The following is a 20,827-nucleotide window of genomic DNA, read 5'->3' as shown; positions in this document are numbered from 1 at the left end:
TAGACTACAACAGACAGCACCACAGGCAGAAACACTGAACTTATTTAGTATTATATTTTATTATCTTATTATTATAAACCAAACATCAAAAATAACATCTCCACCCTCTTTGCTTTGCTCATAGTCTTCAACTAAACCCTAAATATCGCAGTATAAAACATAAAACAAATGTATATATATATATATATATATATATAAGGGGTGTCAAAAATAATCGATTATAAGATGCATCGCGATGGGGACGTGCACGATTCTGCATCGATTCACAAATGTCAAAAATCGATTATTATAATTATTATTATTATTATTATTTTTTTTTTTTTTTTTTTTTATAATCAAATAAAATATAATGGAAGTACATGCAGTTGTTTATTTTAATTATGGATCATAATACAATGCAATTCCAAATGCACTTTTATTTTAAAAGTAGCCACACAGTGAGAAAAAAGAAAGTGAGAAAAGTGAAGATTCACAGCCCTAATATATATATATATATATATATATATATATGTGTGTATATATCTGTCAGTGACACCTGACCTGATGTTTGATGGCTGCGCTGCACTTGCACTAAAACAAATCCCTCGTTTGTAATATGATTGCTCACTACAGTATGGCTATTAAAAGGAATCTTGAATGTGTCACATTTTTAGAAATCAATATGTCTGACATCATTAAGCCTACTTTTAAATTGAATGCTTACTGGGAAAGTAGCTGTCATAAAGAGGCAGCAGGCAGTAAAAAAAGAGCATGGAAGTGTCAGCATTACTGATTTGCAGGGAGAAAGCAGAGTGAAAGCTTCACATAATTAGAAGCCATGGAATAGACTTCCATAGCCTGACCTTTAGGCAGCTGCCTACTCAAATTGAAATTGCACTCCACCTCCACCTGTTAGTTCATGCTCTTATCATTTGCAGTTGGTAGCTGTCGCTGAGAGATCGGCCAGAGAAGCAGAGAAACCAAACAGAGAAACCTCTCCTGCCACTGTGATGATGAAATACAGGTGGAGAGCGGGGTGCAGTCATTTCATGTTTGATGTCAAATTCAAGGAACTTCAATCCAGTTTTCCTATATTTCTTCTCACTCTTTATCTTTCTTATTCTGTATGTTTTTTGGCACCTATCTACGGTACTCCTTCATACTTTCAGCTAGAAACTCCATTCAAACTTTCAAACTCTGATCATTCATCATTTTCAAACTTCTCCCTGGAAGAAGAGATCTATCTCAATGGGACCTTCCTGGATAAATAAAGGGTAAATAAAATTAAAAAAATAAATGTTCAGCTTGTTCAGGACATGGTTGCTTGCATTAACATTTTTGACTTTTATACATGGCCGCTAGGGGACGAGTGGCCAGGTCACCGAGGACATCACTGATGACATCATCACTGATGACATTACTGATCGCAATCACCACGTCATTATTAGACTCCGTCTTGTTTACAGACAATCCACGTACGGCCAGTCAAGTTCAGAAACAGGCACACACACGCAGGACGCGCCAACACGAACACTCCACATAGCCTATTGTTATTATGGGTGGTTACACGCCCACAGTTCCGCGGTGGAGTACGGCACAGAGTGCTGTTAATCACTCCGCGGTTGATTGATTGATTGATTGATTTTATTATGGATATAAAAGACAGCAACATCCAAGGGATAAACATGTAAAAGTGCAGACACTTATTTCCAACATGGTCCCTGGTCTTAAAACAGGACATACAGTAACACATTAAGTAACAGTAACACATAAAAAACAGTAACACATAACATCAAATAAACAATACAGATCAATCAAGAATAAAAGAAAGCAGAGATACAACACAAGTTCAGAAACCAATTAAACAAAATGCTCAGCATGCTACTCCAGCTTACTCGGCAGGAATTTCTTCAGACGGTTCTTAAAACCACTCAGAGAATTTGCAGATTTAATTTAGTTGTGGATCTTGTTCCACTCCTCCCCAGCGTATAGAGGAAAGTACCTTGCTTTTTAGATTAGGTAGTTCCAGCGTATAGAGGAAAGTACCTTGCTTTTTAGATTAGGTAGTTCCAGCGTATAGAGGAAAGTACCTTGCTTTTTAGATTAAGTAGTTTCAAGTCCGCTACACACTAGCTCTCGTGTTCAGGCAGCCATGAGCGTCCCGAACAAACTGGAAATACTTAGTAAAGTAATTTGGAGTCATGCAATATTTTATATTATATTATATTCTACTTTCAACGGGGAGCCAATTCAACTCTTTAAAATGGCTTGGGCTAATAATGTGTTCTTGGATTGAGGTTAAGAATAACCATCATTAGTTTGTTTTGTGCTTTTTGAAGCCTTATTTTGATCTTTTAGTTAAACCACTGTACCAGGATATACAGGTGTACTGTAGTCGTAGTGACATTGAATTAAAGACGTAGCTAAAAGCCTCATGGTCTTCTTGTCCAGGAATTTAGATGTTCTTATAAAATACTTTGTCCTTGAGTGGATTTTCCCAATGACAGAGAGGGCCATAGCCTCACTCATCATACACTGATCCAACTGACATCCCAGATACGTTACACAACACTTCCTGTCATTAGTACCATTACATTCCAACAAAAAACTGGGTTGGTCCCTTAATTTATGCTTTGTTCCAAAAACAATACATTCAGAAGTGCAGGGATAGCTTGTTGTTACATAACCATGTGTTTACATTATGAAGCTCTTTGCTAAGTGATGATCTAACTCATTGGTTCCCAAATTGTGGTTCGTGGACCAGCAGTGGTCCGCGGGGCTCCGCCTGGTGGTCCGTCAGAGTATTGAATTTTTTTTTTTTTTTTAAATACAGTTTTTACATACACATTAACCCTGAGCAGCTGCTGGATTGGGTCGATTTTCTGAAATATCGCGATATTTTGGAAATATCACAATTTTGAACATTTACTTTCAGAGGCTGCAGCAGGCTCAGTTTTAAAGCCAGAGTGAAGTTTCTGGTATCATATGAAACTAGAAGACTTAAGGAATGGATTTGTACCAACCATGTCATGCTAGCTTGTCAGGAAGGTATATAAATAACACTCCAAAATTAGGCTAAATTTTGGCGAGGGAAAAAACTTTTACAAAGGGGTCCTCTTTTTCATAGCCTAATGTTGGCAGGTGTGTGTGTGTGTGTGTGTGTGTGTGTGTGTGTGTGTGTGTGTTTGAGTGTGTGTGAGTGTCCATGTGTGTCAATGTCGAACCAGCTAGTAGCCTTATATTGTTATTTAGCCTTTCTGCTGCTATTGCATGGTTAAATCAGCACATGGGGGGGGGGGGGTATACGCAGTGGAAGTGGTCCCTGATCTAACTGATTCTAAGCACTCTCTGGTTACCAACCATGCAGGCGGACTCGTCTGCATACAGAAATTAAGGACATGAACAGGCTGACTCCATGTATTGTGGCGATGCTGGGGTGTGACATGTCTGTGGGGATTTACGGGGTTACGTAAAGGCAGCTTACAGCCAGTGGGTGCGGTGAGAGAGAGGGGTTCACCTGTGATTGGCTGGGGGAGGGGAGCTGTGAGCGAGAGCGGAACAGCTCGGGGTTGTCGGAGTGTGAAGCCGGAGAGAGATGGCTGGTTGCGTGGAGAGCTACGAGGCTAGGCGATAGCTAGCGGGGTTTGGGTGTGTGTTGTGGGGTTTGGGTTGGCGTGGGCTACGGCTAACAGTAGTCCTGTGAACAGTGATCCACAATAAAGTGCGGTAACGAGATCCTGACTCTTCGACTGCTTTGTGGGATCATTACAATATATAACAAAAATAATAAAGGACCAATAATGCTTCCTTGAGGGACCCCACAGGTGAGGTTCTTGGTCCCTCCTACTTCTACTCTCTGGACTCTGTCAGAGAGGTATGACTGTATCCAATCCTCCCCTTTACAACCGCGGTGGGCGGCCTGAATATAGAAGCTGAGAACGCAGCAACCCAGATTTGTTGTTCTTTGGAGCGAACACACACACGCACACGCACACACACACACACACACACACACACACACACACACACACACACACACATAGCACTTTCATCTAAGTGTTATTACCAATCAGAAACCAGGCTTCTCACCCTTTGTATTGTGCAACAATTGAATAAAATGTAAAAAAAAAAAACTCATCCACCCACCTGGGTGATGGACGGCAGAACACTCACCACACATCACATCAGCTATCATGATGGAGAGTTGAGGACTGAATGTATACAAACAATAACGAGGGATGATTAGGTGGCCATGATTGAAGGAAGGAAGGAATCGTTGACGGTGATCCGGCACTTAAGGCGCGTTTTCCGGCAGACCTCCCACCTATTCCACCTGCTCATTTCCTCAGCTCGATCCCTTCTGGTAATTATCCTTGTGGCCGGTGTCAACAGTGTAATTTCACCTACAAAACCAATTGTTTTTACCATCCCCACAGTGGTATAACATATAAAATCAAAAGTGTTATCTCATGCTCCACTGTCAATGTTATCTATATGCTGCATTGTCCATGTGGACTTTCATATATAGGTAAGTCATTGAGACCACTCAAAACCCGTATCTCTGAACACCGCAGCACAATCAGAAATAATGTAACATCTAGCCCGGTGGCTGTCCACTTTACCTCTGCAAAACATTCTGTATCCACTCTCAAATACATTGGGATTGAGGCTCTTAAACTGCCACGCAGAGGGGGTGACATCAACAACTTGCTACTCCAAAGAGAACTATTCTGGATTTATACATTGAGCACTCTGGCCCCTAAAGGCCTTAATGAGGAATTCGATATGAGACCTTTTCTATAGAGGGTGATGTAATCCTGTACTCCAACCTGTAGGATGTCCCTATTGTGATGCTTTTCTCTCTCTATTGTTCTCTCTGTCTTCTGGTGTTGATCTCTTTTATATACGTGATACTTCTGTATATATATTTTTTAAATATTTGCTATTTGTTATTTTAAGTAATAGACTAGGTCCCCATTTCTGCAAATGCAGTAAGTTGTGGTTAATGGAGGCGCCTCCAGGGATGTATTTGTTTTGGGCCTCTTCCAAATTCTAATTGACTGTGCTTACTGTAAACCAGAGCCCACAAACTACTCCCTTTTGGGGGGCAATTATAATTGTCCTGCTTGTTTATATATATATATACTGTTAGAATCTGTACATTTGTGTCTATAATACTATAATACCTTCCTATGTATGTACATTTTTTAAACTTTTCTAATTGCTAATTGCTGAACACCTGGTGATCTGTCATGTGTATTGATACGGGTATTTAAGATGGCGTCTCTCTGCCACTTCAGAAAGCGTCTGAGGAAGGGCCGGTGTGGCCCGAAACGTCACGCTGTTTTACAAATTAAAAACAACAACGGGAGCTCTCTTGGTGTGTGGATCGTTCTTCTTTCACTGATTGAAGGAAGGCCTGAGTGGGAATTTCACCAGGGCACCAGGATTACACCCCTGCTCTTGCAAAGAGAGCCCATGTGATTTTGATTGACCACAGAGTCAGGACCTCGGTTTAACATCTCATCGGAAGATGAGATTCGGATGAAGGACGGTGCTCGCTCACAGGACAGAGTCCCTGTCTATGCCCTGGGGCATTGGGGAGATTATTCATGAGACCAGAGGGAAGAGCGCCCCCTACTGGTCCTCCAACACCACTTCCAACACCAGATTCCTCTCCCATCCAAGGAGGAATGACCACAGCCAGACCTGCTTAGCTTCCCCAACAAGCCAACGATGTAACGCAGGAGCCACGGTGCTGCTATCTAAAACCAAAAGCATAACCACTTTCTCTACAACAAGCCAGCTAGCTTGTCCATTTCCACACGGGATGTGTAGGATCTGTATTGTTATGCTTATGATTGTTTATTTAAATAAGGCAGTAACATAATGTGTAATGTCAGGACACATCAACATTCAATATCTAACAAAACATATCATTCTGGTATGTTACCCAACCAGAAGCTTCCAGTGCAGCCCAAATTAGAGCAACAGAGTATATATACATGCAGACATAATATGCTTATACATATACATACATATACATTCATACATACCTGCACATAGAATAGGAAAATAAAAAAATAAACTATAATTTATCAGTTATACGTCAACCTTGCAAATGCAAAAATATTAACAAAAATAAATTTGAGTAGAACTCCGTTCTCACTATCTATCATATTTAGCTCAGGAGTATGGACTCTTTTAAACATTGTTTCTCTCAAGTCAGGATACAAAGGACAACATAAAATGAAATGAATTTCATTCTCCACCTCATTCAACTCACAGTATTCACATATTCTATCCTCCTCAGCTACCCCTCTGTATCTTCCTGTTTCAATATGTAATGGTAGGATGCCACATCTTATCTGTGCACAGAGCCATCTCTGACTTTTGGACAAATGATACAAAACGTATTTTTCACATTTATATAAGTCTGCACCAGGCCTTCAGGTAGAGAAACTACTAAGCACTGTTTTCCATTTGCACATTGCCTATAACCAAAATGACTGCCCTCTGCTTCTGATTGCTGACTTGATCATATAATTGCCCAAGCTACGTTATAGATGATTAATGTCAATATCTCACTTTTTATGGGCTGCTTCCTCTTGCACCACTTTGTGCTTTAGATGGTATGCAAGATCGCAGCTGTGACTTCAAGTGAATGCAAAATCATACCTCATTGTCTTTCTAATGCGCTCTCTCTAAGGTCAGTGTCAGCGTTCAGCAGTGATCTTTTGTGATACACGACCAGAGCACATTATCTGCCAACATTTTAATTGGCTGGTCGCTCAGTGAAGCTTCAAGGTGCTGGAAAAGCTCTGACTCTGCAAAGAGAAAGGGGACCTGAACGCAACATGCAAGATACCCGCTGAATAAGTGTCCAAATGCTCATGTCATTCTGGCCAATACTCCACTTCTGTTATAGCATTTCAGTCTGGAATATGGAATATCTTTCAATAATCTATGATTTAGCTGCTAAATTGTCAAATACCGCCGTCTGCTTGCTACCCAGGCACTTATGTATGTACTTAACCTAGCTAACTTAACCTAACTAACTAGCCGGTGTGCACAATTGTCAGACTAAACTCCAGCTGACACCCCAAAAACCTACAATCCGCTACAGAAAAATGTATATTTGTTTATTAACTAACTGGCCCCTGGCCTTCTATCATTTCACAAAAGTGGCCCCCGGGCAAAGCAAGTTGAGTATCCCTGCAGTAGGCACTCCTGTGCTTTAATTTCCCTCTCAAGTTTACATCAGGAGAACTAACTGTCGGTTGTCCTAAGTGTTATTCTTTGTAGAGTCATCAGTAGGGATGGTAATGGTAACAATGAGGGTACATTAACAGTTAGTTAATGCTATTAACTAACAGTTAACCGTAACCATTAACTAATTCACTCTAAACTATTCAATGTAAATGAAAATATAAATTAATACTTAGTGACCAATTATTACTATACACATTAGTTAACTGTTACTTAATATGTTTATAATTAACTAACCCTCAATTAGTGTACCCTTACTGTAAAGTGACACACGCACGCATGCACGCGCACACACACACACACACGTACATAATATATTTATTATGTACGTGTGTGTGTGTGTGTGTCTCTCTCTCTCACGCGCACACACACACACACACACACACACACACACACACACACACACAGACACAGACACAGACACACAGACACAGACACACAGACACACACACACACACACACACACACACACACACACACACACACACACACACACACATATATATATTATAACTGTGGCAGGATGAATTAAATGACTGATGAAACTGTAAACCTCTAAAATTAAAACCTGGAATAAAGTAACGAAGGAAGAAGGATAGCAACATCAGTAAGGAGCCGCCCACCCAGGTCACAGTCTGTTTAGTCTCGCTAGCCAGCCTCTCTTCCTTTCTGTCAGAAAGGAAGAGAGGCTGGCTAGCGAGACTACAGTCTGTTTGACCCCTCGTCATCGGGGAAGAGATACAGAGCCATCAAAGCCCGAACAAACACACTGAAGAACAGCTTTTCCCCCAGAGCTGTAGCCTCCATCACCCTCTACACTCCCATAGCTGCTGAGGACTGAAGACTATACTGAGTTAGCTTCTCCCATCCACCACCCCACCACCAAACTGCTGCTAATGCACTCCAACATTTTATTACCTACATCTAACTTGTTGTGCAATACCTTTTTATTATCTTGATTTGATCTTGCCATGTTGCATGCCAACACTTTATTATTGAACATCTACCTTATGCAATAGCCTAACCTTTTATCATCTTGTTTGTTATATTCCCAACCTTTTTTACCCCGTAACCCCTTAAAATAAGCATGTAGTATGTATCAAACACAAGAAATGTGATAGGAAACAGCTTTAGCGAATTTGTAACCAAACCAGGGATTCCGCTAGACATTTTCCCAGGCGGCCAGTGCAGCCGGTAATGTTCCAAAATTCCGGTCCTATCGAATATTTACCGGCCACTATGTTTCCTAAATAAACGTTTTGAATCCATTTATTTCTCTATAGTCCATTCTTTATAGCCTCTATAGTCGTAGTCGATCTTATTTATTCCAGTGTTGTCATTAAGAGGCCGATTTCGCAGCAAGAATATTGAATTGGTCGGCACGTCGTTCTCGGTAAAGGACGCTTTCCTTATTGAAACAGACAATATGCATGCATGCTCCTACTGTAGCCTATCTATCTGCATTTGCAGAAACTCATGAACCCATATCTTCTGGACATTGCCTTGATGAAACAACACTAAAAGTAATAAGTGCGACAGCGCACAACTTGAATCTCCAGCAATAGGCTACGTAGGCACCTTAATCTCTCCCACTCACCTGGCACCTGTGCAGCAGCTCTCCTGCACTGGTTCTCGGCTCCCATGTGGCTTTATTTGTGGTAAGCATTTGATTCATCTCCTCATCATACGAACCAAGTGCGAGCCATTGATTGATTGATTGATTGATTGATTCGCCCAGAGTACGGTAGGTAAAAAGGCTTTTTACCTCCGCTAAATTGACAGCCTACGTCGGGTCGCTTTCGCTTTTGACGGCAGCAGGCACGCTTCTGGTTCTTTCCTGCCGTCTTGCTTGCCTGAAGTAGGCTACTTGTCGTTACATGATCTCGATAAAAAAAAGGACTGGCCTAGCAAGGGATGTCTGTTTTGACATTTCGGTTTCCTCCTGTGTGTTTCCTCACATAGCGGGTCCAGCGCTGGCCGGCGGGACTGATGCTGCTTCTGCGGCTTTTAAACGGCGCTCTGCACGAAAACATCTGCTATATTTTTATTTTTCACCAACACTCAACAGGGGCGGAAAAACTAGTGATAAACTGCGGATAATGACCTGCCACTGTTTAACTGCAGCTCCTTTTGCGCTAATCCGGATCTTACACCGGTGGCCGAGGTGAATAAGATACGGACTCGCGGGAGTGCGCGTAGGCCGGCTAATTGTTGTTTAACATGCAGGCCAACCGGCTAGGAGCGGGTTATAATATGGATTCCACTGCATGTTAAGAAGTGGCTAGAGAGAGACACGTGTCAGATTGACAGGAGCCAACTAAGAGAATCTCTGTCTTATCCTCATTTAGTTGGAGAAAATTGTTATTGATCAAGTATAATTGGGGAGACAATGGGGAAAAATCTGAAAAAAATACAGAGCAAACTAGAGGGCACTCGGTAGAGGGCATAGTAGTTAAACATAAAATAAATTAAGTAGCCTATACAGGAAGATAACAGTCATGTAACATACAAGCTCTTTTTATTGCGTTTTATTTCAGTAAACATACACTACAGTAGATTGCAGAATTCTTTCTTTTTCAATCAAATGCTCTTTAGTAATCGTGTACGGTATTATTAAAATGCTCAGTATATATATACACTGCTATGAGAGTAATCACCTTGTAGTTCATCCCCTGGACATGTTACAATGAAACAGGAAAATTGTAATTTTCACACTCCTGCAATAGTGATTAGATTAATTTGTTTTATGATTCCCCGTGTTTGCTGCAACAAGTATCTATCACACATAACAGAAAAAACAGGATATAAAAAAAAATACAGAATTTACCATATTAACCAGAATCTGAAGTTTAACATTTCTTTACCTGTACTGTTTTTTCTCTCTCATGATAAAACTAAATCATTTTGCCAAGGAGAAGTAAGGTATAAGGAGACAAGATACATTAGTAGTTACTGTTTTTTTCCACAGACAGAGAGTTTGTCTTCTCCTCTCAGTGGAGAGCTCAGTTGAAAGAACAAATGTATCTAAGACAAGTCAAATATTTACCTGACAAAACAAAGCATGTGTACATTTGATGATTAGTCTAATCTGTGTGATTGACAGGAGAGATGATCAGAGGGGCGGAGTTTTCACCACCATGATTACAACCGGGACAGAAGTATGGGTAGAGCTTCTCAGTGAAGCTGCAGCCAGTAAAGGAGTAGATAAGAGCTGCAGCATCTACGTCATAAAAGGAGACCAGACCCTCCTCATAATCCACAAACACCCCCACCTTCTGAGGCTTCATCTTCAGAGAGAGGAGGACACGAGGGTCAGCAAGAGCTTTGTACTCATTTCCATTCCTCAACCATACAGTCCAGAAGCCATTCTCTGGGCTCAGTGTGATGGTTCCCTTCCTGTTGATCGACCCTCTGACCACTCCTAAATCCCACTCAGTCTTCCCTTTAACCTGACCCTCATAGTAAAACTTCCCTGAAGAGAAGCTCTGCTCTGCTAAGACATTGACACAATAAGAAAATCTCTCTGGGTTGTCAGGGAGATTCTTCTTTACATCACCATGATGTACTTGTTTCCCATCATCAGACAGGATGAGCCAGGGGTTTGCTGTATCAGGATCCAGAGTCACATCCACTGCATACTGCTGGACCCTCTTCAGCTCAGCCTCAAGCAGCTTCTCCATCTGTTTCCTGAGAGTCTCCTCCAGCTGAGCCACAGCTCTCCTCACAGTCCCATATGAAGAGTGATGGACACTGACCTCTGTCCAGTCCTTGGTGTGTGGAGGAGTGTTCAGGGATGATGAGCTTTGGAGGAGGTGAAGGTGGTCTTCAGTGCGTGAGAGCTGCTCCACCTCAGCGCTTCTCTTCATCAGCTCAGAGATTTCCTGTTCCAGCTCTTCGATGAAGCCTTCAGCCTGTTTCTCTGTTGTTTTCTGCTTCTCCTCAATCATCTCAATGAGCTCAGCCTGGCCTCTCTCCACAGACCTCCTCAGAGCAGTGAAGACCTGCACACCATCTGCTATCTCTCTGTCTGCATCTTTCTTGCTGAGATCCACCGATTGTTTGATCTCCTGAATCTTCAGTCGTCTCTCCTGGATATTCTGCTGAATTTCAGCCTCTGTCTTCCCCAGCTCAGCCTTCTTTCCTTTATATTCTTCTTTCAGAGTAACAATGTCATGTAACTTGTGGCCTACAGCAGTGCAGTGCAGACACACACACATCTGGTCCGTCTTGCAGAACAGCGCCAGTGGTTCATCGTGCTCTTTACACATCCTGTCTTCCAGGTTCTCCACAGGATCCATCAGCTTGTGTTTTTTTAAGCCCGCCATTTTTTGATGAGGCTCCAGGTGAGTCTCACAGTAGGAGGCCAGACACACCAGGCAGGACTTCAGGGCCTTCAGTTTGGTCCCAGTGCAGACGTCACAGGGAACTTCTTGGCCCATTGTTGGTCTCAAGTCTGGGTTGCTGCTGGCTTTCATCTGATCCGACTTTCTGAACTGAGCAGCCATCTCAGATATGAAAGTATTGACCCGCAGCAGAGGTCTTATGTTGAAAAGCTCTTTACACATGGGACACTGGCACTGGACATTAACATCCCAGTACTTTGTGATGCAGTTCTTGCAGAAGTTGTGTCCACATGGTGTGGAGACTGGATCAGTGAACACATCCAGACAGATGGAGCACAGAAACTGATCTTCAGATTGAAGACCGCTGGCAGCTGACATATCTATACACTGAGACCAAAAGTGAAAGTGTTAAATAGCAATACTGCAACACATATTTATTTTGAGAAAACATCAAAGTTATTGATCGTAATATTATCAAAAGTCATTTTGAGTCTTGCACTTCACTGAAAACGTAATTTTGACAAGTAACAGTGCAAAATGAAAACAGGGAAATTTCCATTCTGAATACAGTTCAATTATGTGTCACTGCTCTCTGTTTAAACCATCAACATATATATCTCAGTGGTTTAAACAGTAAATAGTATCTGCTGTACTCACCCATGTATGTCAGACTATGCTGTATTGTTGAGGAAGGCCTGATCAACTTCGGGTTATTATTCTTTCCAGAGAAAGACAGACTTGTCGACTGCAGCAGTGCTGTCGCTCTGAGTTAGCCTACTTTCAATCTGACCAGAAATATGTCACCTTCAAACACACCTGTCTCTGCCGTGTTGCTCCTCCTCTCACTGCAGTTCAATATTAATCTCATAGCAGTTAATCATTAACTGCTATGAGATTAAACTGTTTTGTAACTTTGGACTCACTGTATGATGTCTACACAAGAAGGTTAGCAATGCTTGTCAATTAGTTTTTTTATTCATTTTATTAAAAAGAAAACCCACATAATTGGTTATGCATATATATATACGGTATATACATATATATATATTAAAACAATATTTTTTCATAACTGGCAGGATGAATTAAATGACTGATGAAACTGTAAACCTCTAATATTAAAACCTGGAATAAAGTAATAAAAGAAGAAGGATAGCAACATCATTAAGGACCCGCCCACCCAGGTCACAGTCTGTTTGACCCCTCGTCATCGTGGAAGAGATACAGAGCCATCAAAGCCCGAACAAACACACTGAAGAACAGCTTTTCACCAGAGCTGTAGCCTCCATCACCCTCTACACTCCCATAGCTGCTGAGGACTGAAGACTATACTGAGTTAGCTTCTCCCATCCACCACCCCCACCACCAAACTGCTGCTAATGCACTCCAACATTTTATTACCTACATCTAACTTGTTGTGCAATACCTTTTTATTATCTTGATTTGATCTTGCCATGTTGCAACATGCCAATGCTTTATTATTGAACATCTACCTTATGCAATAGCCTAACCTTTTATCATCTTGTTTTTACCCTTTGTTACATGCCTACAATGACAAATAAAGTGTCTTATGCGTTATGTTTTCTGTCACTGTTGTAAATGATCACATGGACACCTTTGACCTCTCTGGATGATGGAAAGAGAAATTCCCAATGTTCTTCACAGTATCAGTGTGCTGTATTTATTCTCACTCTTCCTCTGCATGTTCCCCAATCCCTGTATATCATTTACATGTGTTTAGTGATGATGTCATAGGGAATTCCCCGCCTCCTGATCTGGTCCAATGAGAGACTGGGGTTTTTAATCCAAACCGTTACCACACCTGCATGGACTTTAGGCCTGACTGAGACTGTCCTACTACAGGCCTCTCCTTTGTCTAAAAGCACACAGTCTCTGTTCATCTCCATGACAAATCCCAACAGTGATTTGAAAACCCAATCTCAGACCGTTCTGCCAATCAAACAGGATTGTAACCCACAGCTTGTACATCTGGGGCCCCTAAGCAGAACTGAACTGGACTTTGGAGCGTACTCGGATCCGGCTGGAAGCTGCTGAACAGCAGCAACCTCAGCAGAACATGTGGGGAAAACAGACTCGAGGCTGTGAAAGTCAAGGATGCTTCTCTCTTAAAGGAACACTCCGCCCATTTTCAACCAGCTTTGTATCATTAGAACATCAGTAGTATATCAGAAAACTGTAAACTGTTTTGAAGTCTGTCATTTAATTTGACAGTTATTGAGTGTTAAAGTGTGGACCACTAACTCAAATTAATAACTCATTAACTCAAATCAACTCTCAATAACTGTCAAACTAGATGAATGATGAATAGTTTGACAGTTATGACAGTTGATTTGAGTTAATGAGTTATTAGTGTGGACCAGTGATGTCACTGGTCCACACTTTAACACTCAATAACTGTCAAATTAAATGACAGACTTCAAAACCGTTTACAGTTTTCTGATATACTACTGATGTTCTAATGATACAAAGCTGGTTGAAAATGGGCGGAGTGTTCCTTTAATGCAAAACACTGACAGAATGAGGACAAACAAACAACAGAAAAGAGGAACAAAATGTAAAAAGTTGAAGCAAAAATGAGCAGAATGACCTAAAGCAGTGGTTCCCAACCTTCTTGTCACATGTTGCATTGTCTCCCAGTTAACTTACTGATTATTGTCTGCATCACCGGTTAATCGTTTTGTCCATAAAATGTCAGAAATATGAAAAACATCTGTTGAGTTCCCCACAGTCCAAGGTGACATCTTCTAGTCTTGTCTGACTAACAGTCCAACACCTAATGATATTCAGTTTATCACCATGTTCCACAAAGATATTGTGATGGTCACATGTCACGTTATTTGCGAGCTGTCGATGGTCAGATGAAGATGAGTCATGAACAGCTGATAAGGTCACATTATTTAGGCACTTTAATTTCAGTTGCACCACTGGAGTAAATGTCAGTCAACGTCACCCATCTGAGGGATTGGCTAGCCTTCACACAGGTGTAGAATGTTTGAGCTGTGATTGGTTCAGACCTGGCTGAGATGGCGGCCCGACGAGCTGTCAATCATTCCCCCAGGGAAGCGAAAAGGGGTGTGGATTGAGAGGATTGAGACTCAGAGAGAGACATGTGTGGGGCGTCAGATTGACAGGAGCCAACTAAGAGAATCTCTGTCTTATCCCCATTTAGTTGGAGAAAATTGTTATTGACCAAGTATAATTGGGGAGACAATGGGGAAATCAGAAAAAAATACAGAGCAAACTAGAGGGCACTCGGTAGAGGGCATAGTAGTCAAACATAAAATAAATTAAGTAGCCTATACAGGAAGATAACAGTCATGTAACATACAAGCTCTTTTTATTGGGTTTTATTTCAGTAAACATACAGTACAGTAGATTGCAGAATTCTTTATTTTTCAATCAAATGCTCTTTAGTAATTGTGTACGGTATTATTAAAATGCTCAGTATATATATACACTGCTATGAGAGTAATCACCTTGTAGTTCATCCCCTGGACATGTTACAATGAAACAGGAAAATTGTAATTTTCACATTCCTGCAATAGTGATTAGATTCATTTGTTTTATGATTCCCCGTGTTTGCTGCAACAAGTATCTATCACACATAACAGAAAAAACTGGATATAAAAAAAATACAGAATTTACCATATTAACCAGAATCTGAAGTTTAACATTTATTTACCTGTACTGTTGTTTCTCTCTCATGATAAAAACTAAATCATTTTGCCAAGGAGAAGAAAGGTATAAGGAGACAAGATACATTAGTAGTTACTGTTTTTTTCCACAGACAGTTTGTCTTCTCCTCTCACTCAGTGGAGAGCTCTGTTGAAAGAACAAATGTATCTAATGCCTACCCCACACTACAGGATTTTCAAATCCTTGAAGATTATAAAAATCTTGAGAGCCCACACACTACAGGACAGAGAGAGCCGATTTTTTAACATTTCAATCTTGGGACACACACACAATCGCGTCTGTTCAAACGCAACCCCACACACTAGAAGATTATGCCGAAGATTCACCTTGGAAGCAGGGCTCGACGTTAACTTTTAAAATGCCTATTCAGTGTGCGCACCGGGTGTAGTAGCTAGTAGTAATAATGATAATAATAATAATAATAATAATACATTTGTGTCATTTCGTTTTCTAAACAAATCTTATTTTTTGTTTTTATAATGCATTTGCACTGAAAGGATTTGTTTAACTAATATTTGCGCGGACAGCCGCGTCCATTCGGGGTGTAGGCCTACTGTGCACGGCCAGGCGAAAACCGTCTGCACAGGTGCCTTGTGGAGGCGCGTCTGCTGATTTGACTCACTTTTCCGTGCGGACACTCGCCGATGCGGGAAGCATATGAGAGCTAAGCGCTTGTTGTAGGCTACATGCTTTGCAGTATAGCATTAGTTTTCCGTCCCGTTCAAAGACGCACGGGTATTTCACCTCGATGACAATTTCCTCGTTCTTTGTTTCTGTGCGGGGCTGCGGGCGAACGCGGACCAGATTATTTTGCGAAAAACTAATGGAAACGCAGCTACCACTGGCTCTCTGCTCAAGATGCAATTTTGTTTTGTTTGATTGTAAATATCTAACATGTTAGATATGCCCGATTCACAATCGGGAAGAGGCAGTCTTCCCGATTGTGAATCTTTGAACCCCACACACTACAGGATCATTTGGGAAGATTATCTGCCCGACGCGCATCAAATCGGGAGCACCCCCGAGAAAATCGAGAGGGGGGAATCTTGGCCATAATCTTGCAAATTATCCTGTAGTGTGGGGTAGGCATAAGACAAGTCAAATATTTACCTGACAAAACAAAGCATGTGTACATTTGATGATTAGTCTAATCTGTGTGATTGACAGGAGAGATGATCAGAGGGGCAGAGTTTTCACCACCATGATTAAGACCGGGACAGAAGTATGGGTAAAGTTTCTCAGTGAAGCTGCAGCCAGTAAAGGAGTAGATAAGAGCTGCAGCATCTACGTCATAAAAGGAGACCAGACCCTCCTCATAATCCACAAACACCCCCACCTTCTGAGGCTTCATCTTCAGAGAGAGGAGGACACGAGGGTCAGCAAGAGCTTTGTACTCATTTCCATTCCTCAACCCTACAGTCCAGAAGCCTTTCTGTGTTCTCAGTGTGATGGTTCCCTTCCTGTTGATCGACCCTCTGACCACTCCTAAATCCCACTCAGTCTTCCCTTTAACCTGCACCTCATAGTAAAACTTCCCTGAAGAGAAGCTCTGCTCTGCTAAGACATTGACACAATAAGAAAATCTCTCTGGGTAGTCTGGGAGATTCTTCTTTACATCACCATAATGTACTTGTTTCCCATCATCAGACAGGATGAGCCAGGCGTTTGCTGTATCAGGATCCAGAGTCACATCCACTTCATACTGCTGGACCCTCTTCAGCTCAGCCTCAAGCAGCTTCTCCATCTGTTTCCTGAGAGTCTCCTCCAGCTGAGCCACAGCTCTGCTCACAGTCCCCTCATATGATGAGCGATGGACACTGACCTCTGTCCAGTCCTTGGTGTGTGGAGGGGTGTTCAGGGATGGGAAGCTTTGGAGGAGATGGAGGTGGTCTTCAGTGTGTGAGAGCTGCTCCACCTCAGCGCTTCTCTTCATCAGCTCAGAGATTTCCTGTTCCAGCTCTTCGATGAAGCTTTCAGCCTGTTTCTCTGTTGTTTTCTGCTTCTCCTCAATCATCTCAATGAGCTCAGCCTGGCCTCTCTCCACAGACTGCCTCAGAGCAGTGAAGACCTGCACACCATCTGCTATCTCTCTGTCTGCATCTTCCTTGCTGACCTCTATGGAGTGTTTGATCTCCTGAATCTTCAGTTGTCTCTCTTGGCTCATCTGTTGAATTCCAGCCTCTGTCTTAGGCCTACTACTCACTGACTTTCTGAACTGAGCAGCCATCTCCGATATTGATTTGATGAAAGTATTGACCCACAGCTTAGGTCTTCTGTCAAACCTCTCATTACACATGGGACACTGGCATGGGCCATTGATATCCCAGTGCTGTTTGATACAGGTTTTGCAGAAGTTGTGTCCACATGGTGTGGAGACTGGATCAGTGAACACATCCAGACAGATGGAGCACAAAAACGTATTTTCACATAGAAGATATTCGGCAGCAGACATATCTAGACACTGAAACCAAAAGTAAAAGCGTGAAGCTAGGCGCCCCTTTTACAACCTCTGCAGGGAAGGAGTTATGACATCACTGATGCTATCACTTTATTGATAGAATTGGTGATGTCACTCGCGCACTCGAGGATGATGTCAGCAGTGATGTCACTCAAGCAATTGTGATGTCATCAGTGATGATGTCACCAGTAGGATTCGGTTCATTTTGGGTAAGACATGGTGGCGGAGCTCGGGCGAGTATACTAGGGAGAAGGAGAGGGAATGGTCCAAAAGGTAAAAGACTAATAGAGTAAAATAATCTATTTACAATACATAAATACAGGCATTTCGCATGCCCTGTTTTCCTCGTTTTGAGGTCGCAGTTCAAAACTGATGATCGTTTCTGCTGATGCTAATCAAAGCGAAGTTGTCAGGGTGACTTAAACATCATAAGCTGGAAATCAGGTCTGGGGTGTAAAAAGAAAACGGAATTATCCTTTAACCGGTGATTGGAGCCATGGCCCCCGCGACACGTTACTGGCTCAATAATGTGTCACTGCGTGTTCTCTGTTGAAGTGTTGAAACAGTCAATACGATCTGCTGTTGATTCTCCTGCGTTCGTCCAGAGTCCACTGCTGTATTGTTGACAAAGGCCTGATGACCTTAGCTTTATTATTTATTTATTTTTCAAAAGAGAGACTTCCTGACTGCAGCAGTGCTGTCTGTCTGTCTGTCTGTCTGTCTATCTGTGTCTGTCTGTCTGCCTGCCTGCCTGTGTGTCTGCCTGTGTGTCTGTCTGTCTGTCTGTCTGTCTGTCTGTCGCTCTGAGTTGCTTTTTAGTTTCACTTCAGGAATGTGATGTTGAAACACTCTGGCTGTCTCTCCAGTCCAGTGTTGCTCCGCCTCTGACTGCAGTTGTTCATCTGATTGCAGTAAGTGTTTTGTTGCCTCGGTCACTTTTGGACATTGACCTTCCTGGATGGAGGAAGGGAAAAGAGAATTGTCCTATCAGTTTTGTTGTCACTGCTCTGCAGCTGTTCATGGATTTATATTTCCCCCAAAATGAATCGCACACAACTCAAAACTGTGGAATGCTTCAACTTAACTGAAAAAGAAGAAGAAAAAAAGAGATTTGTAAAGCAGCTATAAAACGTGTCGTTTTTACATGGACTTCCTCAGTAATGTACTACACACACACACACACACACACACACACACACACACACACACACACACACACACAGTACACCCGCCCCCCCCCCCCCCAAGCAAGTGAGGAAATTAGGGTTTTGCCTGATTTCAGTATTGATTTAGGAAAACACTTCAACTTCATCTAAAAGTGAAATGAGCAAACTTTTCACAACTGTCACAGGTAAGAGGGCAGTCGAAGACGTGATTACAATACTATTCAAGTCAAGATTGCTGGTGATTTCTGCAACCTGTCATTGAAGGGAAATCTACTCAAATGGCTACATTTCCACTCTCACTGAATGCTGGTTTTCGTACTGTTCTGTCTACATTTTTCTTCAATTGTGTCCAATGTGTCATTCACTGTAATAGTCTGAACAACATTATTCTGGCTGTATTTCAGCTTGGGAGTCGGTGCCTTTAGTATAGTGCAGCACGGATACTCAACTTGGTTTGCCTGGGGGCCACTTTTGCAAAATGACAGGAGGCCAGGGGCCAGTTAATAAACAAACATCATCATTCATGCCTTCTGGTTCTGCCCTTCACTAACAGGATTCTGGGCCAAAATATTTGACTGGTATTCTAAAGCCTACAAAATAACCCTACAACCGGAGGCAGAACTCGCCATCTTCTGCTCGGAGTCCTCTCTGAACTTCCCTACAGCTGTGCAATAATCTCTGACATTTGGGACAACAGTCGCCAAAAGACTCATTCTAAAGGAATGGAAGTCTTCCTCTTCACCTTCTTTTCAGGTGTGGCTGATGGACATGATCTCTGTTGTACAGATGGAGAAACTCAGGTCCCTGAGAACCAATACGCTTGGGAGGTCCTCAACTATCTGGGACCCGTTTTTGGCCTACTTCGACGAGGTTAAGAATGACCAGTAACTGAGGTTAGGGGTGACGGTTGGCTCTTCCAGCTGGTATCTCATGGACCCTTTGCGCGGGACCCCATGCACTTTTTTTATATATATATATATATATAAGCACATATAACATTATGCGGCTGATAGCGCCATGTTGCAATGTTGATGTATGTTTGTTTTTTTTCCTTTCCTTTCCTGTGTCTGAGCCTGTTTGTCTTGTTTGTATATTGTTCTCTAAAAATTTAAAATAAAATATTAAAGAAATAAACAAACATCATATACATTTTTCTGTAGCGGATTTTTGGGGTGCCAGCCAGAATTTAGCCTGACAATTTTAAATGTTTAATATTTTTTACACTCTGCCTTGAACCCACCACATAGCATAAATCTGAACCGCGAGCAGAATGTAAACAAGCAATAATCGGAGTGAGAATGCAAACACTTCAGGTCAGTTCTCAAATCACTTACACTATACTATAGCATAAGTGACACGCTATAGTATAGTGTGTACCAAACAAATCCATTTGTTTGGTACGCTATAGTAGCATTGGTTCCCAAACTGTGGTCCGCGCGGGGCTCCGCCTGGTGGTCCGCCAGAGAATTGCAAAAAAATATACCGGTATATTTATTTTTTTATTTTTTACAGACAACAGTTTTTACATAATACACATTAACCCTGAGAGTAGCCGGATTGGGCCGATTTTCGGAAAGGTTGCACTATTTGGGAAATATCACAATTTTGAACATTTTCTTTCAGCAACTGCAGCAGGCTCAGTTTTAAAGCCAGAGTGAAGTTTCTGGTATCCTATGAAACTAGAATACCTAATGAATCGATTTGTACCAACCATGTTATGCTAGTTTGTCAGGAAGATAGATAAATAACACTCCAAACTTAGGCTAAATTTTAACGAGGGGAAAAAAAACATTTACAAAGGGGTCCTCTTTTTCACAGCCTAATGTTGGCAGGTGTGTGTGTGTCTCCGTTTTGAACCAGCTAGTAGCCTTATATTGTCATTTAGCCTTTCTGCTGCT

General features: G+C 41.8%; 2 protein-coding genes across 2 annotated transcripts; both read right to left on the bottom strand.

Moving 5' to 3' along the window:
- Positions 1 to 10,331: 10,331 nt before the first annotated feature.
- LOC310800208 (E3 ubiquitin-protein ligase TRIM21-like) lies at positions 10,332 to 11,969 on the bottom strand (the record flags this gene model as incomplete). Its single annotated transcript, XM_083662793.1, has 1 exon — positions 10,332 to 11,969. The coding sequence occupies one exon, from the start codon at positions 11,967 to 11,969 to the stop codon at positions 10,332 to 10,334; it is 1,638 nt and encodes a 545-aa protein (XP_083518919.1).
- Positions 11,970 to 16,452: 4,483 nt separating this feature from the next.
- LOC310800184 (E3 ubiquitin-protein ligase TRIM21-like) lies at positions 16,453 to 17,757 on the bottom strand (the record flags this gene model as incomplete). Its single annotated transcript, XM_083662772.1, has 1 exon — positions 16,453 to 17,757. The coding sequence occupies one exon, from the start codon at positions 17,755 to 17,757 to the stop codon at positions 16,453 to 16,455; it is 1,305 nt and encodes a 434-aa protein (XP_083518898.1).
- Positions 17,758 to 20,827: the final 3,070 nt, after the last annotated feature.

Source organism: Poromitra crassiceps (assembly GCF_964638095.1).
Source record: "Poromitra crassiceps genome assembly, chromosome: 29".
NCBI classification, from domain to species: Eukaryota; Metazoa; Chordata; class Actinopteri; order Beryciformes; family Melamphaidae; genus Poromitra; species Poromitra crassiceps.
The sequence above is the reverse complement of the archived record's forward strand: the minus strand, read 5'-3'. Positions and strand labels throughout refer to the sequence as shown.